Raw genomic sequence first — 22,920 nt, 5'->3', positions numbered from 1 at the left:
GAGTTATTCCATTGTAATGTAATATACATTTGCATCTTTGTACTCTCAAAGGGAACTCCCACACCTGACCTCCAAAGTCGTTTATATTTTACATGTGCATCTGCTTTATTTGAATGGGAATGCCCCACTCCCTTGCTCGGCAAAATACTTTTGCATTCGATTACCATACTTATCATGGTGGTAGCTACAAACGGAGTACCTAAACCACCTCCACTCCACTCTTCTTTAAATTGCACAATACTCCGTCCCTGGTCTTAGATCATGACACTTGAATTTTTAATTGGGAAGCCACAGAAATTCTGTTGTGATGCTCAAAGTTACTACTACATACTCCTTGCTCTTCATGTTAATAAAGCAGTGGTACATATGATACCGGCATTTATATATGTCCAAGCACTGCTTCGAATATACAGTCATATTTATGATCTTTAAAGAAGACCATATACAACTAATGAAAAAGACGAAAAGAAATACTGTACTTCAATGAGCTACTTGAAAAAATGAAAATGGTAAACATCTAATAATGCTAATAATATATTGTAGTACCGCCACATAAATGTACTTTCTGTTTTTTCTTTCATCACTCAATTGTGCTATTACCAATGAGAACCCTGTCTCTGTCTGAGCATATATAGAAAACAGTGTAAGGCCTAAGATGAGCATATTGGGTATATGTCAATACGGAGTGAGGTGTGAGTCTGTTGCAGCAATTTCTGGGAGGGTGCCATGGAAACAGACGCAGATGTACTATTAAAAAAAGAGAGCGAAAAGGCAGAAAAAGAAGAGGAAAAACAGAGCCTGAGCCTTATGGTGGTGGTAACAGATGTGAGCTGTTCAAACCCAGGAAAGAGATTGTGTCAGTGGAGTGCCGAAGTCCTACATTGTTTGGAGGTGGCCACTGTGAAGAGATTCTGGTATACCGATATGAAGTGGACAGAAGCTGTTTGGAGTTGACCAACAATCCGATTTGAACACATCACTAAAAACATGGTGAATTATAGCTGTTATGACCACTATAATATACTGAAATTCAACTTTATTCCTACAGTTTACCCATTTCAATTGAAAAAGAACAACAACAACATTTATTTATATAGCACATTTTCATACAAAAAGTAGCTCAAAGTGCTTTACATAATGAAGAAAAGAAAAATAAAAGACAAAATAAGAAATTAAAATAACACAACATTAGTTAACATAGAAAAGGAGTAAGGTCCGATGGCCAGGGTGGACAGAAAAAACAGAAAAAAAAACTCCAGATGGCTGGAGGAAAAAAAAAAAAATCTGCAGGGGTTCCAGGACACGGGCCCACCCAGTCCCTTCTGGGCATTCTACCTAACATAAATGAAATAGTCCTCTTTGTAGTTAGGGTTCTAATGGAGTCACTTGATGTTGATGGTCATACAGACTTCTGGCTTTTAATCCATCCATCATTGTTGGAACATCACGGTGCTTTGAGTACGCCGCCACCAAAAGGATACCGGAAAAGGAAACAGAAGAGAGTAGGGGTTAGAACAGATTTTAGAGCCACCATGAATAGTTATTATAATGAGTTGGATCTACAGAGTATCAGGATTTTAATTACAGTGAAGTTATGAGAAGGCCATGTTAAAGTAATGTGTTTTCAGCAGTTTTTTAAAGTGCTCCACTGTATTAGCCTGGCGAATTCCTATTGGCAGGCTATTCCAGATTTTAGGTGCATAACAGCCGAAGGCCGCCTCACCACTTCTAAGTTTTGTTCTTGGAATTCTAAGGAGATACTCATTTGAGGATCTGAGGTTACGATTTGGAATATAAGGTGTCAGACATTCCGATATATAAGATGGGACGAGATTATTTAAGGCTTTATAAACCATAAGCAGAATTTTAAAGTCAATCCTGAATGACACAGGTAACCAGTGTAGTGACATTAAAACTGGAGAAATGTGCTCGGATTTTCTCTTCCTAGTTAGGATTCTAGCAGCTGCATTCTGCACTAGTTGCAAATGATTTATGTCTTTCTTGGGTAGTCCTGAGAGGAGTGCATTACAGTAATCTAGTCGACTGAAAACAAATGCTTGAACTAATTTCTCAGCATCTTTCAGTGATATAAGAGGTCTAACTTTAGCTATGTTTCTTAAGTGAAAAAATGCTGTCCTAGTGATCTGATTAATATGCGATTTAAAATTCAGATTACAGTCAACAATTACCCCTAAGCTTTTTACCTCCTTCTTGACTTTTAATCCTAATGTATCCAGTTTATTTCTAATAGCCTCATTGTATCCATTATTGCTAATCACTAACATTTCAGTTTTTTCTTTATTTAACTTGAGAAAGTTACTATTCATCCATTCTGAGATACAAGTCAGACATTGTGTTAGTGAATCAAGAGAATTGGGGTCATCAGGTGCTATTGATAAGTACAGTTGTGTGTCATCAGCATAGCTGTGGTAGCTCACGTTGTGCCCTGAGATAATCTGACCTAACGGAAGCATGTAGATTGAGAATAACAGCGGACCCAGGATAGAGCCTTGTGGAACACCATATCGGATATCATGTGTCTTTGAGTTGTAATTACCACAACTAACAAAGAATTTTCTCCCTGCCAGGTAGGATTCAAACCAATTTAAGACACTGCCAGAGAGGCCCACCCATTGACTAAGGCAATTTCTAAGAATATTATGATCAATGGTGTCAAATGTGGCACTCAGATCTAAGAGGATGAGAACAGATAAATGGCCTCTGTCTGCATTCACCGCAAATCATTTACTACTTTAACGAGTGCAGTTTCTGTGCTGTGATTTGTTCTAAAACCCGACTGAAATTTATCAAGAATAGCATGTTTATTTAGGTGGTCATTTAACTGCATAATGACTGCCTTCTCCAGAATTTTACTTAAGAAAGGCAGGTTAGAGATGGGTCTAAAATTTTCAAGAGCAGAGGGGTCGAGATTATGTTTCTTAAGTAGGGGTTTAACTACAGCAGTCTTAAGACAGTCTGGGAAGACCCCCGTATCTAATGATGAATTTACTATGTCAAGAACATTATCAATTAGCACGCCCGATACTTCTTTAAAAAAATTTGTTGGTATTGGGTCTAGGACACAGGTGGAAAGTTTCAGTTGAGAAATTATTTTATCTAAATCAGGTAAATCTATCCTAGTGAAAGAGTTTAATTTGTTTATAACGGAATGCTGGGGTTTAGGATGATCCTTAGTGTTGGGGAGATATACTATGTTATTTCTAATATCATTAATTTTTTGGTTGAAAAATACAGCAATAGCCTCACAGGTTTTACTGGAAGTATTTAGGAGGCATTCCTTTGAGTTGCCTGGGTTTAGAAGACGATCAATTGTAGAAAATAAGAATCTGGGATTACTAGCATTGTTAGTTATAATTTTAGAGAAATAGCAGAGCCTCTCAAGATGGACAGTGTTATTGTATTCAGTTATTTTAACTTTTAATATTTCATAGTGGATAGTTAGTTTAGTCTTCCTCCATTTACGCTCAGCTCTATGGCATGTTCTCTTTAAATCAAACACTCTTTGGGTCTTCCATGATATAACATTGAAAAGAATACTCTTCCCTGAAATAATCTTCAACAAAAGCAAAGTCACTTGGAAAAGTAGGAATTGATCTAATGGAGGAATGTTTTACTCAACAACAATTGTATATATCATGTTCAAGAGTAAGAAGCTCAAGTGATCTAATAATATTATTATTACTTTCTGATGCCTTTATCCAAGGCAATTTACAACATCTGAGATACGATTGGTTACATATTTTTTGTTTTTCCATTTGGGGCACAGGCAGGTGAAGTGACTTGCTCATGGTCACACAGTGTCACTTCTTCAGCAATTAAACCCCTTTGATACAAATTATGGCTGTGCAATCTCAAAATATTTAGAAATATGTTTTTCCTGAATGGAGTTAGAGAGAGAATGTTAAAATCATTGTTTTAATACCCTGTTCCATTTAATTAAGAGAAATGATAAGAGTACTATATGTGCTTAATTGTCTTAAAAGAAGCTTCATTCAGGTCTGCCAAGTATCCATGGTTTAGCACAACTAACTGAAAACTGAAATTAAGATGGTTTACAAATTAAATTGGTCAATTTGAAAATTTTGACATTTTTTGAGATTATTTACTCTGAATAGTTTTTGATACACATTTTCATACATAGAATATATACACTTTTTAATTGTAAATAGTCAAATCCAACTAAAATTGTTTTAAAATAAGCAGGAACTGTAGGCAGAAATATTACTTGCCATTGTTCAGAATGCTGTTTGCAATTACCAGAATGATTTCAACATCCAGCTTTAAAAAGGATATTTTTCGTTTCTATGGTGATTTTTCTCTGCATCAGTCGGCAGTATTCACAACTGTTCATTTTTAGCCATTTCAGAGTTCAAAGCATTATTATTTTGTGATCCTCATAAAGTGCTGTCAGCAAGAAAATGATTACTAATAAAAATTAAAGAAGTAAAAGATGGGGACACAAAATTTAATACATAAAAAGTAGTTGATGACTGATGCCTCTAATATTAATGACTGTCATCTGTTAAAAATCTAGCATTTGACTGTCACAAATCATCTTACTGATAAAGAATAATCTTTTTTTGATGTTTTTAATGTTTAATATTTAAATATCTTAAACAAACTGCCTTGGGAAAATTGCATCCTATCTTTAATGTTGGCACCAATGGTCAGGCTAGCATATATTTGTCCTATTGTAATAATCGCAACGTCTGAGGCTGGCTTTACTGTTGACATTGTGGTCAATTAATTTAGCAAGGGAAGGTATTATGAATATTACTCTAGGCAAGATGTTGAACATCCTGTAAAGGAAATAATATTGGAGCTCTTTTTTCATTTCGGTGTACCTCATAACCTGTGTACCAACTCATTTTTGATTATTATTGTTTATTCCTCCTCTGGAAATTAAAATCCAAAACAGCTTAACATTAACAAGCATAAAATGTGAAAATGTTACCTCAATTAAAAGGCTTTGAATAATTTAGAAATTAGGTTATGTATTGTTTCTTTTTAACAGTATGTTGTTGATTTGTTTTGATTTTAGGTTGGTATTTTTTTTAGGTTTTCTCCAAACAGTATCTACAAAATCCCATCTCCCAACTGCTTACTCCACCTTTCTTAGAGATGTTTAGAGATGTTTAACAAGAACAATGTTGGTTCTAGTGTAGGTTCTTTTCTTTCTCTTCACTGTAACTCATCACTCTTCAGCATTATCATAACCTAGCAGAAGCCAAGATACTGATGATCAAATTGTTTATTTTATGTACATCAAGACAAATTTTGGTTACTTAATGATTATTTAAACAATTAGCAAAATAAATCAAGAAATAAATACACAAAAGATTTTCTATTGTTAATTCTTTCAATAAAAATATAATGATATAATTATTTCGTTTTTTCAGTTTCATTGTTTTCGCTTACACTGTCACCATGTTGTTTTATTTCATAGGTGGGCATAGATTTTACAGCATCTAACGGAAATCCTCGAGATCCAACTTCATTGCATTATATCAATCCCATGGGAACAAATGAATATCTGGCAGCTATCTGGGCAGTGGGACAGATCATTCAAGATTATGACACGTGAGTCTGTTTTGGCCACATGAAGATGATAAATAGATTATTCATAATTATGAGTTCAGTCATGACTGCAATAATTTTTTATTTAGACTACATTTGTGATCATTTAGAATTGCAATTTCCAAACCAGTAACTTTACAAAAAGTAAGTTTTTTTTCTTTACAAAGTTTATGTGGGAAAAATAAATCTAAAAATCCAGGATTACAAAATGGTAAAAATGCAAGTGGGATTCGCATAGTGAAGAATTTGTGGTAAGTAAGATCTAAGATACAATGCATCTGGAAAGTATTCACAACGCATGCCTTTTTCCACATTTTGTTATGTTACAGCCTTATTCCAAAATGGATTAAATTCATTTTTTTCCTCAGAATTCTACATACAACAGCCCACAATGACAACATGAAAAAAGTTTACTTGAAGTTTTTGCAAATTTATTAAAAATAAAAAAACTGAGAAATCACATGTACATAAGTATTCACAGCCTTTGCTCAATACTTTGTCAATGCACCTTTGGCAGCAATTACAGCCTCAAGTCTTTTTGAATATTGTGCTCCAAGCTTGGCACACCTATCCTTGGCCAGTTTCGTCCATTCCTCTTTGCAGCACCTCTCAAGCTCCATCAGGTTGGATGGGAAGCATCGGTGCACAGCTATTTTAAGATCTTTCCAGAGATATTCAATCGGATTCAAGTCTGGGCTCTGGCTGGGCCACTCAAGGACATTCACAGAGTTGTCCTGTAGCCACTCCTTTGATATCTTGGTGGTGTGCTTAGGGTTGTTGTCCTGCTGAAAGATGAACCGTCGCCCCAGTCTGAGGTCAAGAGCGCTGTGGAGCAGGTTTTCATTTGGGATGTCTCTGTACATTGCTGCAGTCATCTTTCCCTTTATCCTGACTAGTCTCCCAGTTCCTGCCTCTGAAAAACATCCCCACAGCATGATGCTGCCATCACTATGCTTCACTGTAGGGAGGGTATTGGCCTGGTGATGAGCGACGCCTGGCATTCACACGAAAGAGTTCAATCTTTGTCTCATCAGACCAGAGAATTTTGTTTCTCATGGTCTGAGAATCCTTCAGATGCCTTTTGGCAAACTCCAGGTGGGCTGCCATGTGCCTTTAACTAAGAAGTGGCTTCCATCTGGCCACTCTACCATACAGGCCTGATTGGTGGATTTCTGCAGAGATGGTTGTCCTTATCTGGAAGGTTCTCCTCTCTCCACAGAGGACCTCTGGAGCTCTGACAGACTGACCATCAGGTTCTTGGTCACCTCCCTGACTAAGGCCCTTCTCCCCCGATCGCTCAGTTTAGATGGCCAGCCAGCTCTAGGAAGAGTCCTGGTGGTTTCGAACTTCTTCCACTTACAGATGATGGAGGCCACTGTGCTCATTGGGACTTTCAAAGCAGCAGAAATGTTTCTGTAACCTTCCCCAGATTTGTGCCTCGAGACAATCCTGTCTCGGAGGTCTACAGACAATTCCTTTGACTTTATGCTTGGTTTGTGTTCTGACATGAACTGTCAACTGTGGGACCTTATATAGACAGGTGTGTGCCTTTCCAAATCATGTCCAATCAACTGAATTTACCACAGGTGGACTCCAATTAAGCTGCACAAACATCTCAAGGATGATCAGGGGAAACAGGATGCACCTGATCTCAATTTTGAGCTTCATGGCAAAGGCTGTATATACTTATGTACATGTGCTTTCTCAATTTTTTATTTTTAATAAATTTGCAAAAATCTCAAGTAAACTTTTTTCACGTTGTCATTATGGGGTGTTGTGTGTAGAATTCTGAGGAAAAAATGAATTTAATCCATTTTGGAATAAGGCTGTAACATAACAAAATGTGGAAAAAGAGATGCGCTGTGAATACTTTCCGGATACACTGTATTTGAAGTTCTGTAATCAGTAGGTATATTGAAGGTGTATTGATAGAAACTAGAGGTGGATCATAGCCCATCTCAACTTTGACATCTGCATATGAAAATCAGCATAGAAATATAGAAATTATTACTTACACTATATCATAAAGAAATTCAGTTTCTTTTGTTGCTTTTAAGAACCAATTGAAGGTAAATTTTAGAAAAAAACAAGCTTGCTGTCATTGGTTGCTCTGCATTTGGCTGATAACAAAAACTGTGTGGATGTTATTAAATAGCAGCTACAGCTGTTAAATAGTTTCATCTTAACATTCTCAAACATGTAGAATTCAATTTATTGTGTCAGGGAGCTGTAACCTATATCAACAGTCAAGTTTATTTTGTATTTTTTTAATATCTAAATGAAGCTGCAGCCTTTTATATCATTGGTATTAAGTAATCAGTTTAGTCAGACTACCCATATTCTGCTTTGTTGTAGATATCTGTTTAGGATTCTGTGGTTGACAAGCATGTTAAAAGCATACATTTAGAATATCTTACAAAGTGCATAAATATATTCCCATTTGCCATTTTGCGTTCACATTTAGAATATCTTACAAAGTGCATACATACTGTATATTCCCATTTGCCATTTTGCATTTGAGTACTACATTTCAGACATTGAATTACCTAATTTAGCAGTAACCCATGCCGTTCCCTTTTGCCATTAAGCCTTCACTGGGCACAATCATGCACACAACTGCACTGGGTAAGACAGGCGCAGGAAGTCATCCAGTGCGGAGTGGTGGTTCTGACGCTAGGGATCTGCACTGGCAATTGGAAGGTTGCCGGTTCAAATCCCGTAAATGCCAAAAGGGACTCTATCATATGAGCCGTTTAGGAATGACAGAAATTTTTCCGCATAGCCCGCCCATTTCCAGGGGCTCAAAAGTATTTGGACATTTGACTGACAAGGTGTTCCATTATTAGACAGGTCTGGAATTGATTCAAAGTGTGGAATTTGCATTTCGAAGCTGTGCTTCTTACCTGTCAATATGTGTCCAAAGAGCTGTACATGCAAGTAAAAACAGGCCATCATTAGGCTGAGAAAACAAAACAAACCCTTTAGAGAGATGGCAGACACAAGGAGTGCTCAAATCAACCATTGGGTACATTCTTAAAAAGAAGGAAGACATTGGTGAGCTCAGTGGACAACATTTCTGGATGATCACTGAATTCTGTCCTTGGTGAAGAAGAACCCCTTCACAACACTTAGCCACACCAAGAGCACTCTCCAGGATGCTGGACATCCTATGTATCACATCTATCGTAATACTGTGATACTGCACTGTGTTTATTACTGTGGAGCGATAATACATTTTTATGTTTGTTTTTTATAGTGTTTATGTTATCTGTTTCATTTGATACATTTTAATAGGTGTTTTGTTTATTTAATCTATATGTACTTGTTTTTTAATTCTGCTGTGAGCTTCTGTAACACCTTAATTTCCCTTCGGGGATTAATAAAGTGTTATCTTACCTGGGTGGCATGGTGGCGCATTGGTAGCATTGCTGCCTGCAGTTAGGAGACCTGAGTTTGCTTTCCAGGTCCTCCCTGTGTGGAGTTTGCATGTTCTCCCTGTGTGTGCATGGGTTTCCTCCCACAGTCCAAAGACATGCAGGTTAGGTGCATTGGCGATCCTTCTGCCCGGGTTTGTTCCTGCCTTCCACCCTGTGCTGGCTGGGATTGGCTCCAGCAAACCCCCGTGTCCCTGTGTTAGTATATAGTGGGTTGGGAAATGACTGACTGACTTATCTTATCTTAGCTTATTATATTACTGTGAGTGGAAGTCAGTCACTGGTGTCTAGATATGGCTGCTGGCAGAAGTAGCAGAATGATTTCTGAAGTGTACAGGACTATACTGTCTGCTCAGATTCAGACAAATGCTGCAAAACTGATTGGATAATGATTCATAGTACAAATGGACAATGAGCCAAAACATACCATGACAGCAAACCAAATGGTTCTCAATGAAAAGAAGTGGAATATTCTTCAATGGCCAAGTCAATCAACTAACTTGAACCCAACTGTAAATGCATTTCACTTGCTGAAGATAAACCTGATGGCAGAAAGTCTAACTAAAAAGGAGCAACTGAAGACAGCTGAAGTAAAGGCCTGGCAATGTAAACCCAGTACTTAAAGATTACATGGGCTCCAGACTTCAGGCGATCATTGACTGTAAATGATTTTCAACCAAATATTGAAAATTATAATTTTATTTATTATGTTAGTTTGTTCAAATACTTTTGAATCCCTGAAAATAGGGGCTCATGTATAAAAATGTCTGTCATTCCTAAATGGCTCATACAATATTTTTGGTGAACTCCTTGAATTAAAGCTGAAAGTCTATACTGCTTTCACATCCTGATTGCTTTGTTTCAAATCCATTGTGATTGTGTACAGAGCAAAAATTATGAAAAATTGATTGTTTTGTTTCAAATCCATTGTGATTGTGTACAGAGCACAAATTATGAAAAATGTGTCACTGTCCAAATACATATGGATTTAACTGTATATTATTTAATCAGGCTTTTAACTTGTTCTAACTTTCTGTGTATTTCTGTACCTATTATGTGTTGTATGTACTGTATACCGGTAGCAGTCTAAAAAGCATCAAAGTCTCTGTTTTAAAAAGGCAATTTTAACTTGAAATTTGTTTATTGACATTCTCAAAATAAAACAGCATTAATGTGTAAAAACGCTTTAGAAATGTAAAAAAAACTAAATGCAAAAACCTATTATAAACTCACTGAGCAAATTATTAGGAGCACAGTTCTAATTCTGGGTTGGGCCTCCTTTTGCTTTCAAAACAGCCTTAATTATACTATACATGGCATGAATTCCACAAGATTTTGGAAACATTCTCTTGAAATTCTGGTCCATGTTAACATTATTACATTGTGCAGTTTCTGCAGATTTGTTTGTTTTACACTCATTCTGTGAACCTCCCATTCTAGCACATTCCAAACATGTTCTATTGGATTTAGATCTAGTGACTGTAAAGCACCACTGGAGAACAATGAACTCATTGTCATGTTCATGAAACCAGTTAGAGACAACTTTTGCTTTGTGACATGGTGCGTCATCATACTGTAAGTAGCCATTAGAAGATGGATAAATAGTGGGCATGAAGGGATGCATATGATTAGTGGCAATACTCAAATAGACTGCACCATTCAATTGGTGATTGATTCGTATTAATGGGCTCAAACTGTGCCAAGAAAACATTCCTCACACCATTACACCACCAGCAGCCTGAACTATTGACAAAAGGCAAGTTGGGCACATGGATTCATGCTGTTGGTGCCCAATTCTGTTCCTATGTTGTGGAAAAGGCTTAGTGAATAAAGAGTCTTTAGCAATGGTTATATATGAAATCCAAATATGGACGTCCTTTATTTTCACCACCTGGTGGTGCGCCCACATGCTTTCTTTAATGCAACATGCAAACTGAAAAATATAACAGAGCACTGTCTTTTTATTTAGGTGCATTTGCAAAACACATTTGAAAATATTTTAATTTTCACCAATCAACATACAGATAAATGGTATACTCCAGAAACACTCCTTATGTCATTATGGATCATGTAAAATTCCAAACTAGTTAACCATATTAAGAGTAGTGGGTGGATACTTGGTTAAAGGAAATAAAGTTTAATATCTTTGAGCTGTTATCAGAGGACAAAGTATAAAGTGAAATGTTATATGTGATATCATTAAGAGGAGTCGAAGCACACAATTTGATGGCACCTCCGGTCTGTACCAGGAACTGAGAAGGATGGCTGCGAGGGCTTTGAGGGCAGATAAGAAGGCATTTGTTAGAGGAATGTGTGAGCAAGTGATACACCATCTGTAGTCTAGTGACCCGCGTCCTGCTTAAAGAGAAATTGAAGCATTATGCACATCCGAATCTGTTCCTCAGAGAGTCACAGTCATGGCGGATGATGCTGCAATTATGACCCACTGGGATGAATACCTTGAGCAGCTGCTTCAAGCTGATCCTCAGGCTGGGACGTTGGACATCTCTGGGTCCATGGTTCTTTTGGCTGGTCCTCCAGTTAGTTGTGAACTACCCAATTTCATTTAAATTGCAGAGGTGGTGAACCACCTGAGAATACAGAAGGCTGCAGGGATCTGTGGTATCCAGGGTAAAGTTCTCCATGCTGGCGGTAAGGCAGTCCTCCTGGCATTGCAAGCAATCTTTGCTTCCATTTGGGAGATGGGGACGCGCATATAACACCTGGCTGTTGCAGATAGATAACCATTTCCAGGGGGTGGGACTGGACCATGTGTTTGCCTGGGGTGTTTCCAACCAGGATCTCGAGATGTTTTGTTATGTGGTGGGTGTGGCCACGAGCTGTACCAGTGCATGTTTCCCAACCTGACCTGACTTGATAGTTAAACAGGTGGGCAGTTTGAAGAACATTTTCTCTTACCACTTATCATCTGTGTGCCTCATCATTTATCAAAATTCATCACACTAGGCTACATTTTTCCAGTCCTAAACTGTCCAGTTTTGGTGAGTCTGTGTACACCGATGCATCAAACTTCTGTGCTTGGTTAACAGGATAAATCCCGATTATCATCCTTTACAGGAAACCATGAAGGATTTTATAAACTAACCAGCAGAAAATACATGATAAATAGGTGGAAACTGGTCATATACTGGGTGATCAAGAATATAGCCACCAAAGCCAAATCACAAGGCAAGAATCAGAGTCAAACATATCAAAGCAAAAGTATTAGCCAGCAGATTGTTACACAAAGGAAACAACAAGAACTTATTTTTTATTCTTTGAATCTGTGAACTTATATACAGATATGACCTTGTGGTGAACATTTGTTCTGTTGCATCCTGATTGAAAGTTCAGAACCTCAAAGGACACACTGCCAGTAGCTGAAGATCCAAAATGGTGGTGAGAAAAAAAAAACTAATGTCATCACCAAACTCTCTGGGGTAGAAAACACCCAAATCAACTGCGAATTCATACCAAAAGGGCCAGGAGAAACTGGAAAAAATGAACTAAGACAAAATATCCAAGACTGACATGGTCATCTGCTGTTGTAGGACATCTGCCCATGGTTCAATATGTTGTGCGTTCTGAGATGCTTTTCTGTTCACAGTTGTAGAGAGTGGTTAGCTTAGTTACTGTAGCCTTTCTGTCGGCTTGAATAAGTCTATCCCTTCTCCTCTGACTCCTCTCATCAACAAATTGTTTCCATCTGCAAAACTGTCGCTCATTATGTTTTTGTTTTTCACACCTTTCTGAGTAAACTCTAGCGACTGTTCTGTGTGAAAATCCCAGGTACAGATACAGTATACTCAACCTAGTCTGTCTAGCACCAGCAATCATGTTACGAACAAAATCAATGTGATCACAATTTTTCCCCTTTTCTGGTGTTTAATGTGAACTTTAAATTATTATTTTGTGTGTAATTGAAGCTCCTGATATGTGTCTGCATGACTTTATACATGGTATACAGTAGCCCAAAATCGCACAAGAAGTGCTGCAGTGGGCTTTAACAGGCCCTGCCTTTTGAGAGCCCCCCAGCCTTGACTCTCCAAGAAGAAACTTTCTACTGTTTTAGATGTTATGCACTTTAAATATGAAGCATGTTTTATTTCTGAATATTGATGTTTATACAAGGCCATTGTTGACAAAGAATACATAGAATTAAATAACATAAATGCTGGGGTACTGGGTAACAAGAACAATAGGGAAAAAGCATGGTTACAAAACACAGTTACGTGCACAATTCCAGTATCCAGTTCAAGGATATGATGAGATCAGTAAAGAAGCTGCTAAACAGTTTTAATGCCATCTAGAGTATCCTTTCATCAATATGTCTATTCCAGTGTTTTCTCTGTACCCAATTCATATGCTGACTGCCTTTATTCAATATGCATCTCATTAGCAATCATTAATTATATACAATAAAAGGTATAGCTGAAGGATGATCTGAAGTTTACAATCCTAATTAGTTGGTAATTATGTAAATGATCATATTTAGAATTTTGACTTATTTATATAAATAATAGCTGCACATGAACTATACACTGCTGTAATATAAATATTTTTTATTGTTTTATATCTTCAGCCTGTTTTGATGTGTAGAGTTTTCACAGTTAATAAATTCAAGACAAAACATATTCCTCATCCCCTTGTGGTAACAGTGTGATTAGGTTTGTACGCCAGAGGCTTTATCTGGTGTATTTTTTTTGCCTTTGGTGTAAGAATTCTAAAATATTATCTATTTTCTTTTTCTTAGAGACAAAATGTTTCCAGCATTAGGATTTGGAGCACAGCTTCCACCAGATTGGAAGGTAAAAATGTTTTGTATTGTAAATGTCCAAGTTTTTTTAATGAATTATAGGTTGCTTCTCCAAGGAATTATAAGCACTGACCAGACATAAAAGATGCACCTTTAACTACCTGTTCTGTTAATGACCAGATAAACTAATTGCACTTAGAAATTAGGTCTCTAAGAATATTTCTGCTGTATTAAGTTCTTATCCATCTAATACTCCTTTTGGGTATTTTGTATTATAGGACCTTGTGTTATAACTTGTTTACAGTGAAATCAATAATCAATTCCAAAATTTTAGTGCTGTTTTAAAGTACAGCATCCTGCAATGGCTAGTTGGTATTCCACTGCAAAAAAACTAAAACAGTGATCTTTGCTAATCAAAACAGTGTGGATGTACTTGTAATGGTGAAAATAATATTTTGGGCAAATGCATCATCTAATTTATTACAAATGGAAACCATCGAATTTGTTCACACGTCTGGTCATGAGATTATATATTTGGATATCATAGTATTAGCAGTGTGGTGTCAGCTTTGCTGTTTTTCTCATCAGATGGTTTCTGGCAATGGGTACTCTTCAGTAATATGCATATCAGCTGTTTTTTTATGTGCACCCAACCAATCTGGTGTAAAACATGTTATTATAATCTGACTCCATATGGGTATATAGAGTTATTTTTTAGCCTTCAGTAATAAACTAAACAGTTAAAATATTCATTTTTTGTAAAAACAATTCTCAAATCTCTTTAATCAGTGCATAACTTTGGAGTGTAGGATGAAAATTAGAATACCTGGATTGAAAACTGTAAGTAGACAAGGAGAGAAGGTGGAAATTTCACACAGAAAGCAATCAGGCATAGTCAAAAGACCACCGTACAGTCCTTTAAAAGAGTGCTTTAATAAATACACACATAGACACAAATTGCAGTATTTTCTTGCCTGTTTCCTCCTGGCTGTATCAGACAGCATAGGGATTTGCTACAGAAGCCAACCAGGAAGCTGCTCCAAGTTTCCTAAGTGATGAATAAGTCATGACATTAAATCATATTTACAAGTTAAAGATGGCAGAACTGTCTAATCTGAATTGTAAATTCCTAACAACTTTGTATATGTTTGTAGTGGTGAGACAAAACCATAAAATTAAAAAAATTCTGTAGTAGTTATTTTAAAAATACTTTACCATTTAAGAGAGGTACTATAATCCTAATTTGAGGCGTGGCAACAACTCTTGCACCACTACATAGAATTTTATGAATTACAAATAAATAAATTAATTAATACAAAGTACTATTTTCCCTACTATGAATAAGTACATGACAAGATGCTGTGATAGTATCTAAACATTAAGTAAAATGTGTACAAATTATTGTTAAACTCATTTTATAATTAGCTAGTAAATGTTTTGTGAATTATTTTGTAAACGAGTGTCACTGTTTCATTTTTACTCAATAGTGCAATTTTTAGGCTATCAAACTACATCACATCAGCTTTCCAGGTTCCCTTTACTTTGTTATCAACAAAAACACATACCTTATTTTACATTTAGGAATTAATCATGAGTTATTTGTGAAATTGGAAAAGTGAAGTGAAGAAAAAAAAGACTTTTATCTCGTAGTTTATTTTGACTGTGACCTCGAAATCTCAACTTTAATCTTTTAGTTTATTTTATGACTAGCAAAATACCCGCGCTTCGCAGCGGAGAAGTAGTGTGTTAAAGAAGCAATGAAAAGAAAAGGAAACATTTTGAAAATAACGTAACCTGATTGTCAATGTAATTATTTTGTCACTGTTGTGAGTGATGAGTGTTGTTGTCATATATACATATATATATATATATATATATATATATATATATATATATATACACACACATATATACACACAAATACATATATATATATATATACATACATACACACACACATATATAAACATATATATACATATACATACATATCTACATATATACACACACAGCTATTTCAGTATCAGTGCAATACGCAGTTTGTTAAACGGTTGACTCCGCTCTTACGTGCAATAACAAATCAAATCATTCAGTTGTCTTTGCTCATATGTCATTTTAGAGCTGGACACCTGGCATCTTTTTGGCCACAAGTTCGTTTCTGTTTGGTGTGAGGTTCTGTGTGGTGGAGATTCTCAGGATGGATTGCAGGTGCTCATCAGTGAGGCGACTCCTGTGTGCTGTTTTGTTAGTCTTTATCACTGAGAAGAGCTTCTCACACAGATATGTGCTACCAAACATGCACAAGGTTCGAGCCGCATGTAGACGGACTTTTTTTGTTCTTCAAAGTCACCAAAGCGCCGTGCAAACTCAGTGCGCAATAACTCTAGTAAGCAGTAAGTGTTCGGCAAGGCAGCTGAAGCGCTGCATTATGGGATCTGTAGTTTATTGTGTTACCAGCGCTTCATATACCCGGGCTTTAATAACAATAATACAGTATATAAAATGATCTCGGGCTGGATATAATTACACGCGGGCGGATGTGGCCGCGCCCTTGAGTTTGACACATATGGACTAAATAGAACTTGAAAAGATATATTTTTCAAATGTGATCGCAATTCAGATAGAGTTAACGCAAGACTACAGCCTGCATGCCTCAATGAGTCATCCTCCCCTCGCTCTTACTTTTTTACCGTTCATCTAATGAATACACTGAGTATGGCTTTACCAAAACAATCATTGATGGCGAATAAAGTATCCATTATTCGAGTATGTAGAGCGGGATATATATATATACATATATATATACCCGTATCGCAGCGAGAAGTAGTGTGTTAAAAAAGGTAGAAAAAGAAAAGGGAACATTTTAAAAATAACGTAACATGACTGTCAATATACAGTATTTGTTTTGTGAGTGTTACTGAGTGTTGCTGTCATCAAGGATTTGATTATCATTATTTCTTTCAATCAGGTTCGTATTTGTAGGATGTGTTGTGTTCAAGTTACATTCCGTGTTTGTCAATCGTTGTAAAGATGACAGGTTTCATTCATCGATTCGTTTCTTACTGCATCAATAAACAGCTCGTCTTCTTCTTTATCTGAGACCTGACACACTGCATGCACGGTTTTTTTTACACTGTCTTCCTTTAGCGGGACATTGACTTTTTCCACCGTGTGCTTTGTTTCCACAGTAGCTGCATTTATGAATATGCTTATCAGACGCTTCATATTTTTGCTGCCTTTTCAATTGTGTAATTCGGTTTTGTTCAGCTCTTTGGAACTGTTGCTTTTATCTGTGCACTGCGTCAGTTCACGTGAGCCACTCGGTGTACTTGCATCGAAGGTTCCCAGCTGTGCTGGTGCCATCTCGTGCTATGTCCATAGCTTTATTTAATGTTACCTTAGTCCTGGCACTTAAAACTTTCTCTCGCAGTTTCGCTGAGTTTGTGTCAAACACCACCCTGACCATCTCATCTTCCTCTCCATAAGCACAGTCCTTCACCCTTGAATATTTACCCGTGGCAGTTTGCTATTGGATTGCCGCTGACGGACGGCCTTATATGGGCAGGCACTAAATTACAAACGCCAGCGGCAGCCTGTCTATGAACTTAATTTAAAGTGTAGGTTTACATCGTGCTTTGTTTCCGAAGTAGCAGAACTCATGAATATGGTTGTATATGTCACTCGCTGGCTTCTTATTGTTTCGCTGCCTTCTCAATTATATAATGCATGTTTTCTTGAGCGCTTTTTTGAAGTCTTCCTGGTTTTCTATGTACTGCGTGATTACGTGGGAGGCGTGATGATGTCACACGAAACCCCGCCCCCACGGCGTTGAAGCTCATCTCCATTACAGTAAATGGAGAAAAACTGCTTCCAGTTATGACCATTACGCGTACAATTTCGATATAAAATCTGCCCAACTTTTGTAAGGAAGCTGTAAGGAATGAACCTGCCAAATTTCAGCCTTCCACCCACACGGGAAGTTGGAGAATTAGTGATAAGTCAGTGAGTGAGTGAGTCAGTGAGTGAGTGAGTGAGGGCTTTGCCTTTTATTAGTATAGATTACTGTTGAAATGTTAATATAAAATGTGATCACATGATCCACAACTTTGAAGAAACAGAAAAGAAGGAAATAACAAGTACATTGGAATGAGAAAGCACAAAGTCTGTCCATGGTTGAGTGTAAATGATCTGTTTCTCAGACTTTTCTGTAACTAAAATAGCACATTAAATACGTTTTATTGTAAGTGCTCCCTGACCTACTTATTAATTGCTGTGTTATTCTTTTTTTTTAATTTTATTGATTTTATTGTAATCATTCCATACAAATAGATCAATTTTTACAAAAAATAGGATTGAAAACAAATCAACCCTCACCCCTGAGAATGAACGGAATAAAACTTAAAGCTAGTAAAAATAAATAAATTGATGAGTTTAATAGGCGGATAAAGATAAATGGAGAAGAAAAAGAAATTGGAAGAGAATCTACTTCCTCAGTGCTTTAAGAGCTTATTCTAAAATATTGATTGGATCCTGCCAGGTTTTGAAAAAGGTCTGTACAGATCCTCTAATTAAGAATTTGTTTTTTTCCAATTTCAAATAATATAAAACATCAGTTACCCAACTGACTTAAAAGAGGAGAGTTAGGATTCTTCCAGTTTAGCAAAATAAGTCTGCGTGCCAATAGTGTAGTGAAGGCAATCACAGTTTGTTTGTCCTTCTCCACTTTAAGCCCATCTGGAAGAACACCAAACACAGCTGTGATTGGTTGGATCTTGCCCTGGATCTTGCCCTGGAAACATTTTGGACAATTTTAAGCGAGACAGATGTGCTTGATATATAATTTTGAGTTGAATAATTGTATGCTTTGCGCATATGGAGCTCGATTGAATTTTCTGCATTGCTACCTTCCACTCCTTTTCTGATATGTTGAGTGAGAGATCCTTTTCCCATTGTCCTCTTGGATCTTTGAAAGGGAGGGACTGTAAAATAATTTTATATAAAGTATTGTAGAAATGCTGTCTGAGTCCTCGAAACTGAGCAATATTTTTTCAAGCATAGAGGAAGGTGGGAGATGGGGAAAATAGGACAGGTTCTATTTAACAAAGTTTCTAATTTGAAGATAGTAAAAGAAATTTGTTGCTGGAAAATTCAATTTGGAAAGTAATTGTTCATAGGATGCAAAGATGTTGTCTATATAAAGATCTCTAAGCAATTTAATCCCAAATGTTTTCCAGATATTAAAAACTGCATATGTTTGCAAGGGTTGAAAAAGGTGGTTCTCATACAGAGGTGCCACAGATAAAAGATTCTCCATCTTAAAATGCTTTCTACATTGGTTTCATATTCTGAGTGAGTGAAGCACAATTGGGTTATTAGTATATTGACGATAACTTGCATTTATTGGGGCACAAAGCAGGGAATATAAATAAGTACTGCAGGATTTTATTTCTATTGCGGACCAAGTCTGTGTATGTTGTAAGATATGGCCGGCCATGTACCCCGGCCAATACCCCAAGCCGCCAGGTGGAGCCCTCCTTGCAGTATGGAGGTCCCCAGAAGACCAGCAGGGCATTATGGACCATGTAGTTTTTGTGCACCGCCCTGCTGGATGCCATGGGGGCCACGAGAGGGAGCTGCAGGGAGGACCGAAGAATTCTTCATGCCCTATGACCCGGAAGTTCGTCATAGGAAGAGCGAGGCTTCGGGTGAGAAACATTATTTACCCTGACCGGAAGGAATAAGGACTTGTGGACTGTTGGGAAGGAACACCTCCGGGTCAGGGAACATAAAAGGACTATGGGAGCTCCCAGGCGATGAGCTGAGTTGGGAGGCAGGGTGGCTAAGCGTCTGGGAGTGGAGGATTTGTTATTGGTTATTGTTTATTGGAATATTTGGGAGTAGAGGGTGCTTTGTGCACTTTATTATAAAATAAATATAATTATTGGACTTTTACCTAGTGTCTGACGTGGTGTCTGAGGGTGCAAGGGTGCGAGAAGCATCTTATTCTGTTACAGTTGGCGTAGCGGCAGGATTCTCTGGCCGTCAGTTTGGCAGAGGACCTGGAAAAATTTTACTGTGGACAGAATACCCAGGGAAGACAGCGTCACAACACACACAGGAAAATCGCCAGAGACCTCACCTTTTTTCAAGTCTGTAATGGGAAAAAAGAAGACAAAACAGGGCAACAACACCAGCGGAAGTTCCATGTTCGTCATGGCCGACACGGGAGAGGACTCGGACGAAGAAACCTACAACGAGGTATGTGCTGCAAATGTAGATAATCTATTTAAAATTACTCATTTGTACCATGCACATACCTCGAAAAGATCATCCGAAGTTCTGCGGGATGCAGGAGAATCTCCGAAGATAGTGTGGCGCTTTTATGCGGGCAGACGGACAACAAAAGGACTTCCGCATTACGGGTGCCGGCGAGGGACACGGGAAGTACCCGAAGGATTCCAGAAAGGTGACGTTCCGTGTCCAGCTGTTTATGACTTCGCCAAGAAAAGACGGACTTGATTTTTCCGAAGGAGAAAGGGGTGGTGAGCGAAGCACTGCTCAACCAAAAGAAGGTAAGGAGGGCGGAAATGGCTGGTCGATCTGCCGACAAATTAATAAAGGCAGGTCGCAGTCAACCAAAGATGGCGGCCCGGTCCTCGCCTGTAGAGAACTCCAATTCCCAGAAACCCGTGTGGAACCCGTCAGAACACGTGCCGACAGCGGCGAAGTTCATTGGCTCCCGGCCGGACGGTATGGCAAACCAGGAAATAAGCCAAACCCGGCGAATTAACTAATTATTTTGACGCGGGAACTCGAAAAATTAATCGAGCCCGCGCGGAGTATTTTGCAGACTTTAGAGGCGATTAAGAAGATCGTTGGAGATCTGGGAGCGGCGGCGGCGCCTTTAAGAAGAGTACGTGAGTACCTGCGGCGATTGGACCGAGAGCCTCCCGTGTTATGTGATTTGGCGGTACAGTATATAATGTAATAGGGACGCAGTGTGATCCGGGCCCGCTTTTAATCCATAGCGGGTGCCAAATGGATGGGTGCCCTACAAGAGAGGCCAAAGCGTTTACGAGCGGCGGGGAAGGACCGATCGAGCCAGAGCAGCTGGTTGGTGCTGTCTCTTGGAGCGATTCGATCCTAAAGACCCCGACCCATGTTGTTTATAAATCAAAGGGCGTGCAGACAGTAAAAGGGCTCTCTTTCACTAATAGAGAGACCCAAACTGTGGACAAGCCCCAGAGTAAACTGGAGATCCTTAGAATAAAGAGGGGGTCTCCTGACAAGGTGGGAAAAAGGGCGGAGAGCAGCGAGGCGGCCAGAAAACCCTCCTTGGCGGGGGAAAGGGTGGAGCTGACCGAGTTCCCGAGATGTTTCAGGTCTCGGGAAAAGAGCCAACCAGGAGGACTCGTCGGTGCTACAATTGCCAGCGACGGGTCACGAGTGGCGCCAATGTCCCCGGGGAGACAGGAGGTACACCGTTCCCCCAAGGTTTGCTCGAGGACAGGGACAACGCAGTCAGAGCCCGGATGACGCGTCCTCTTGGAGGAAGACTTCCCTCTCGGGGCAGGCCGCTCCGAATCTTTATAATTCGTCGCTGGGGGGGGAGTACTGTAAGATTACCTAGTGTCTGACGTGGTGTCTGAGGGTGCAAGGGTGCGAGAAGCATCTTATTCTGTTACAATGTTTATCTATTTGTGTCCAGGTTTTTATAGCTTGTATATTTGCTGCCCAGTAATAAAACTGAAAGTTAGGTAGATCTTCTGCCTTAGGTCTTTGTAGGGTCACTCTTTGGATATGTGGATGTTTTAAGTTCCAAATAAATGAGGTTATGGTTGAATCTAATTGCTTAAAGAATGATTTATTGATGTATATTGGAATGCTTTGAAATAAAAAGAGAAGTTTAGGAAGGATATTCATCTTAACAACGTTAATTCTTCCAGCTAGAGTGAGATGAAGGGTTGACCATCTATGCGAGTCTTGCTTAATTTTTTTCCATACAGATGGCTAAATTTTGTTGATAAAAAGCTTTATGTTTACTTGTGATATTTACCCCTAGGTATTTAAACTGATCTGCAATAATAAAAGAGAAGGTGTCCAATCTAATATTGTATGCTTATGACTTCACTGGAAATAGCACACTTTTATTCAAATTAATTTTGAGACCAGAGATCTTTTGAAATTCTGTAAGTGCTGTTAAGACTGCAGGCACAGTATTTTGTGGATCTGATATATAGAAAACCATATCATCTGCATATAGAGAAATTTTCTGTTCCAGTCCTTCTCTGATAATCCCCTTTATCTAATAAGCATTTCGACAGTGGACTGCCAGTGGTTAAATGGTGATTGCAAATAGCAGTGGTGACAAGGGGCACCCTTGTCTGGTACCATGTTCTAGTCTATAGTAGTCTGAACAAATGTTGCTAATGAAAACTGAAGCTTCTGGATTGGTATACAGTAGTTTGATCCATGCACAAATGTTCAGGCCAAGCTCAAATTTCTCTAATGTAGTGAAAAGGTAGTTCCATCCAACCATATCAAGTGCTTTTTCTGCATCCAATGATAATAATATCTCCGGGGTGTTTGACTTTGCAGGTGAATATATTACATTAAACAGGCGTCGGAGATTGGAAGCTAAGTGTCGGCCTTTAATAAATCCAGTTTGATCTTGTGATATTACTGAAGGCAGCACTTTCTCCATCCTTCTAGCTAGGACTTTGGAGAGTATCTTAACATCATTATTCAGAAGTGAAATTGGTCTGTATGATGCACATTATAATAAGTCCTTATTTTGTTTAGGAAAGACGGTGAGTAATGCTTGGCGAAAAGTTTGAGGTAGAATTTGATTGTCTCTAGGTTCTGTAAATGGTACTAATAAGAGGGGAGCTAGCTGAGTGGAGAATTTCTTATAAAATTTGACAGGGTAGCCATCAGGGCCTGCTGCTTTCCCGCTCTGAAGTGACTTTATAGCATCTAGTAATTCTGATAGCACCAGAGGTTTATCCAGTTCCTCTGCAATAAAAGTATCTATTTGTGGTATCTGTAATGTATCCAGAAATGCATTAGATTGTGTGCCGTCTCCTTTGAACTCAGTAGAATATAAGGATATATAGTAGTCTCTAAATGTGT

At 38.2% G+C, this 22,920-nt stretch overlaps 1 protein-coding gene across 2 annotated transcripts in view; it reads left to right on the top strand.

Annotated features, from left to right (window-relative positions):
- Window positions 1–22,920, top strand: part of cpne2 (copine II) — a 291,680-nt gene that overhangs the window by 193,582 nt on the left and 75,178 nt on the right. For both annotated transcript variants that reach the window (XM_039762970.1, XM_039762969.1), the window contains exons 11-12: window positions 5,468–5,601; window positions 13,786–13,840. In XM_039762970.1, coding sequence (XP_039618904.1) covers window positions 5,468–5,601; window positions 13,786–13,840 — 189 coding nt within the window. The remainder of the gene's footprint in view (window positions 1–5,467; window positions 5,602–13,785; window positions 13,841–22,920) is intronic.

This window comes from Polypterus senegalus, chromosome 9 (genome assembly GCF_016835505.1).
Source record: "Polypterus senegalus isolate Bchr_013 chromosome 9, ASM1683550v1, whole genome shotgun sequence".
NCBI lineage: Eukaryota > Metazoa > Chordata > Cladistia > Polypteriformes > Polypteridae > Polypterus > Polypterus senegalus.
The sequence above is the reverse complement of the archived record's forward strand: the minus strand, read 5'-3'. Positions and strand labels throughout refer to the sequence as shown.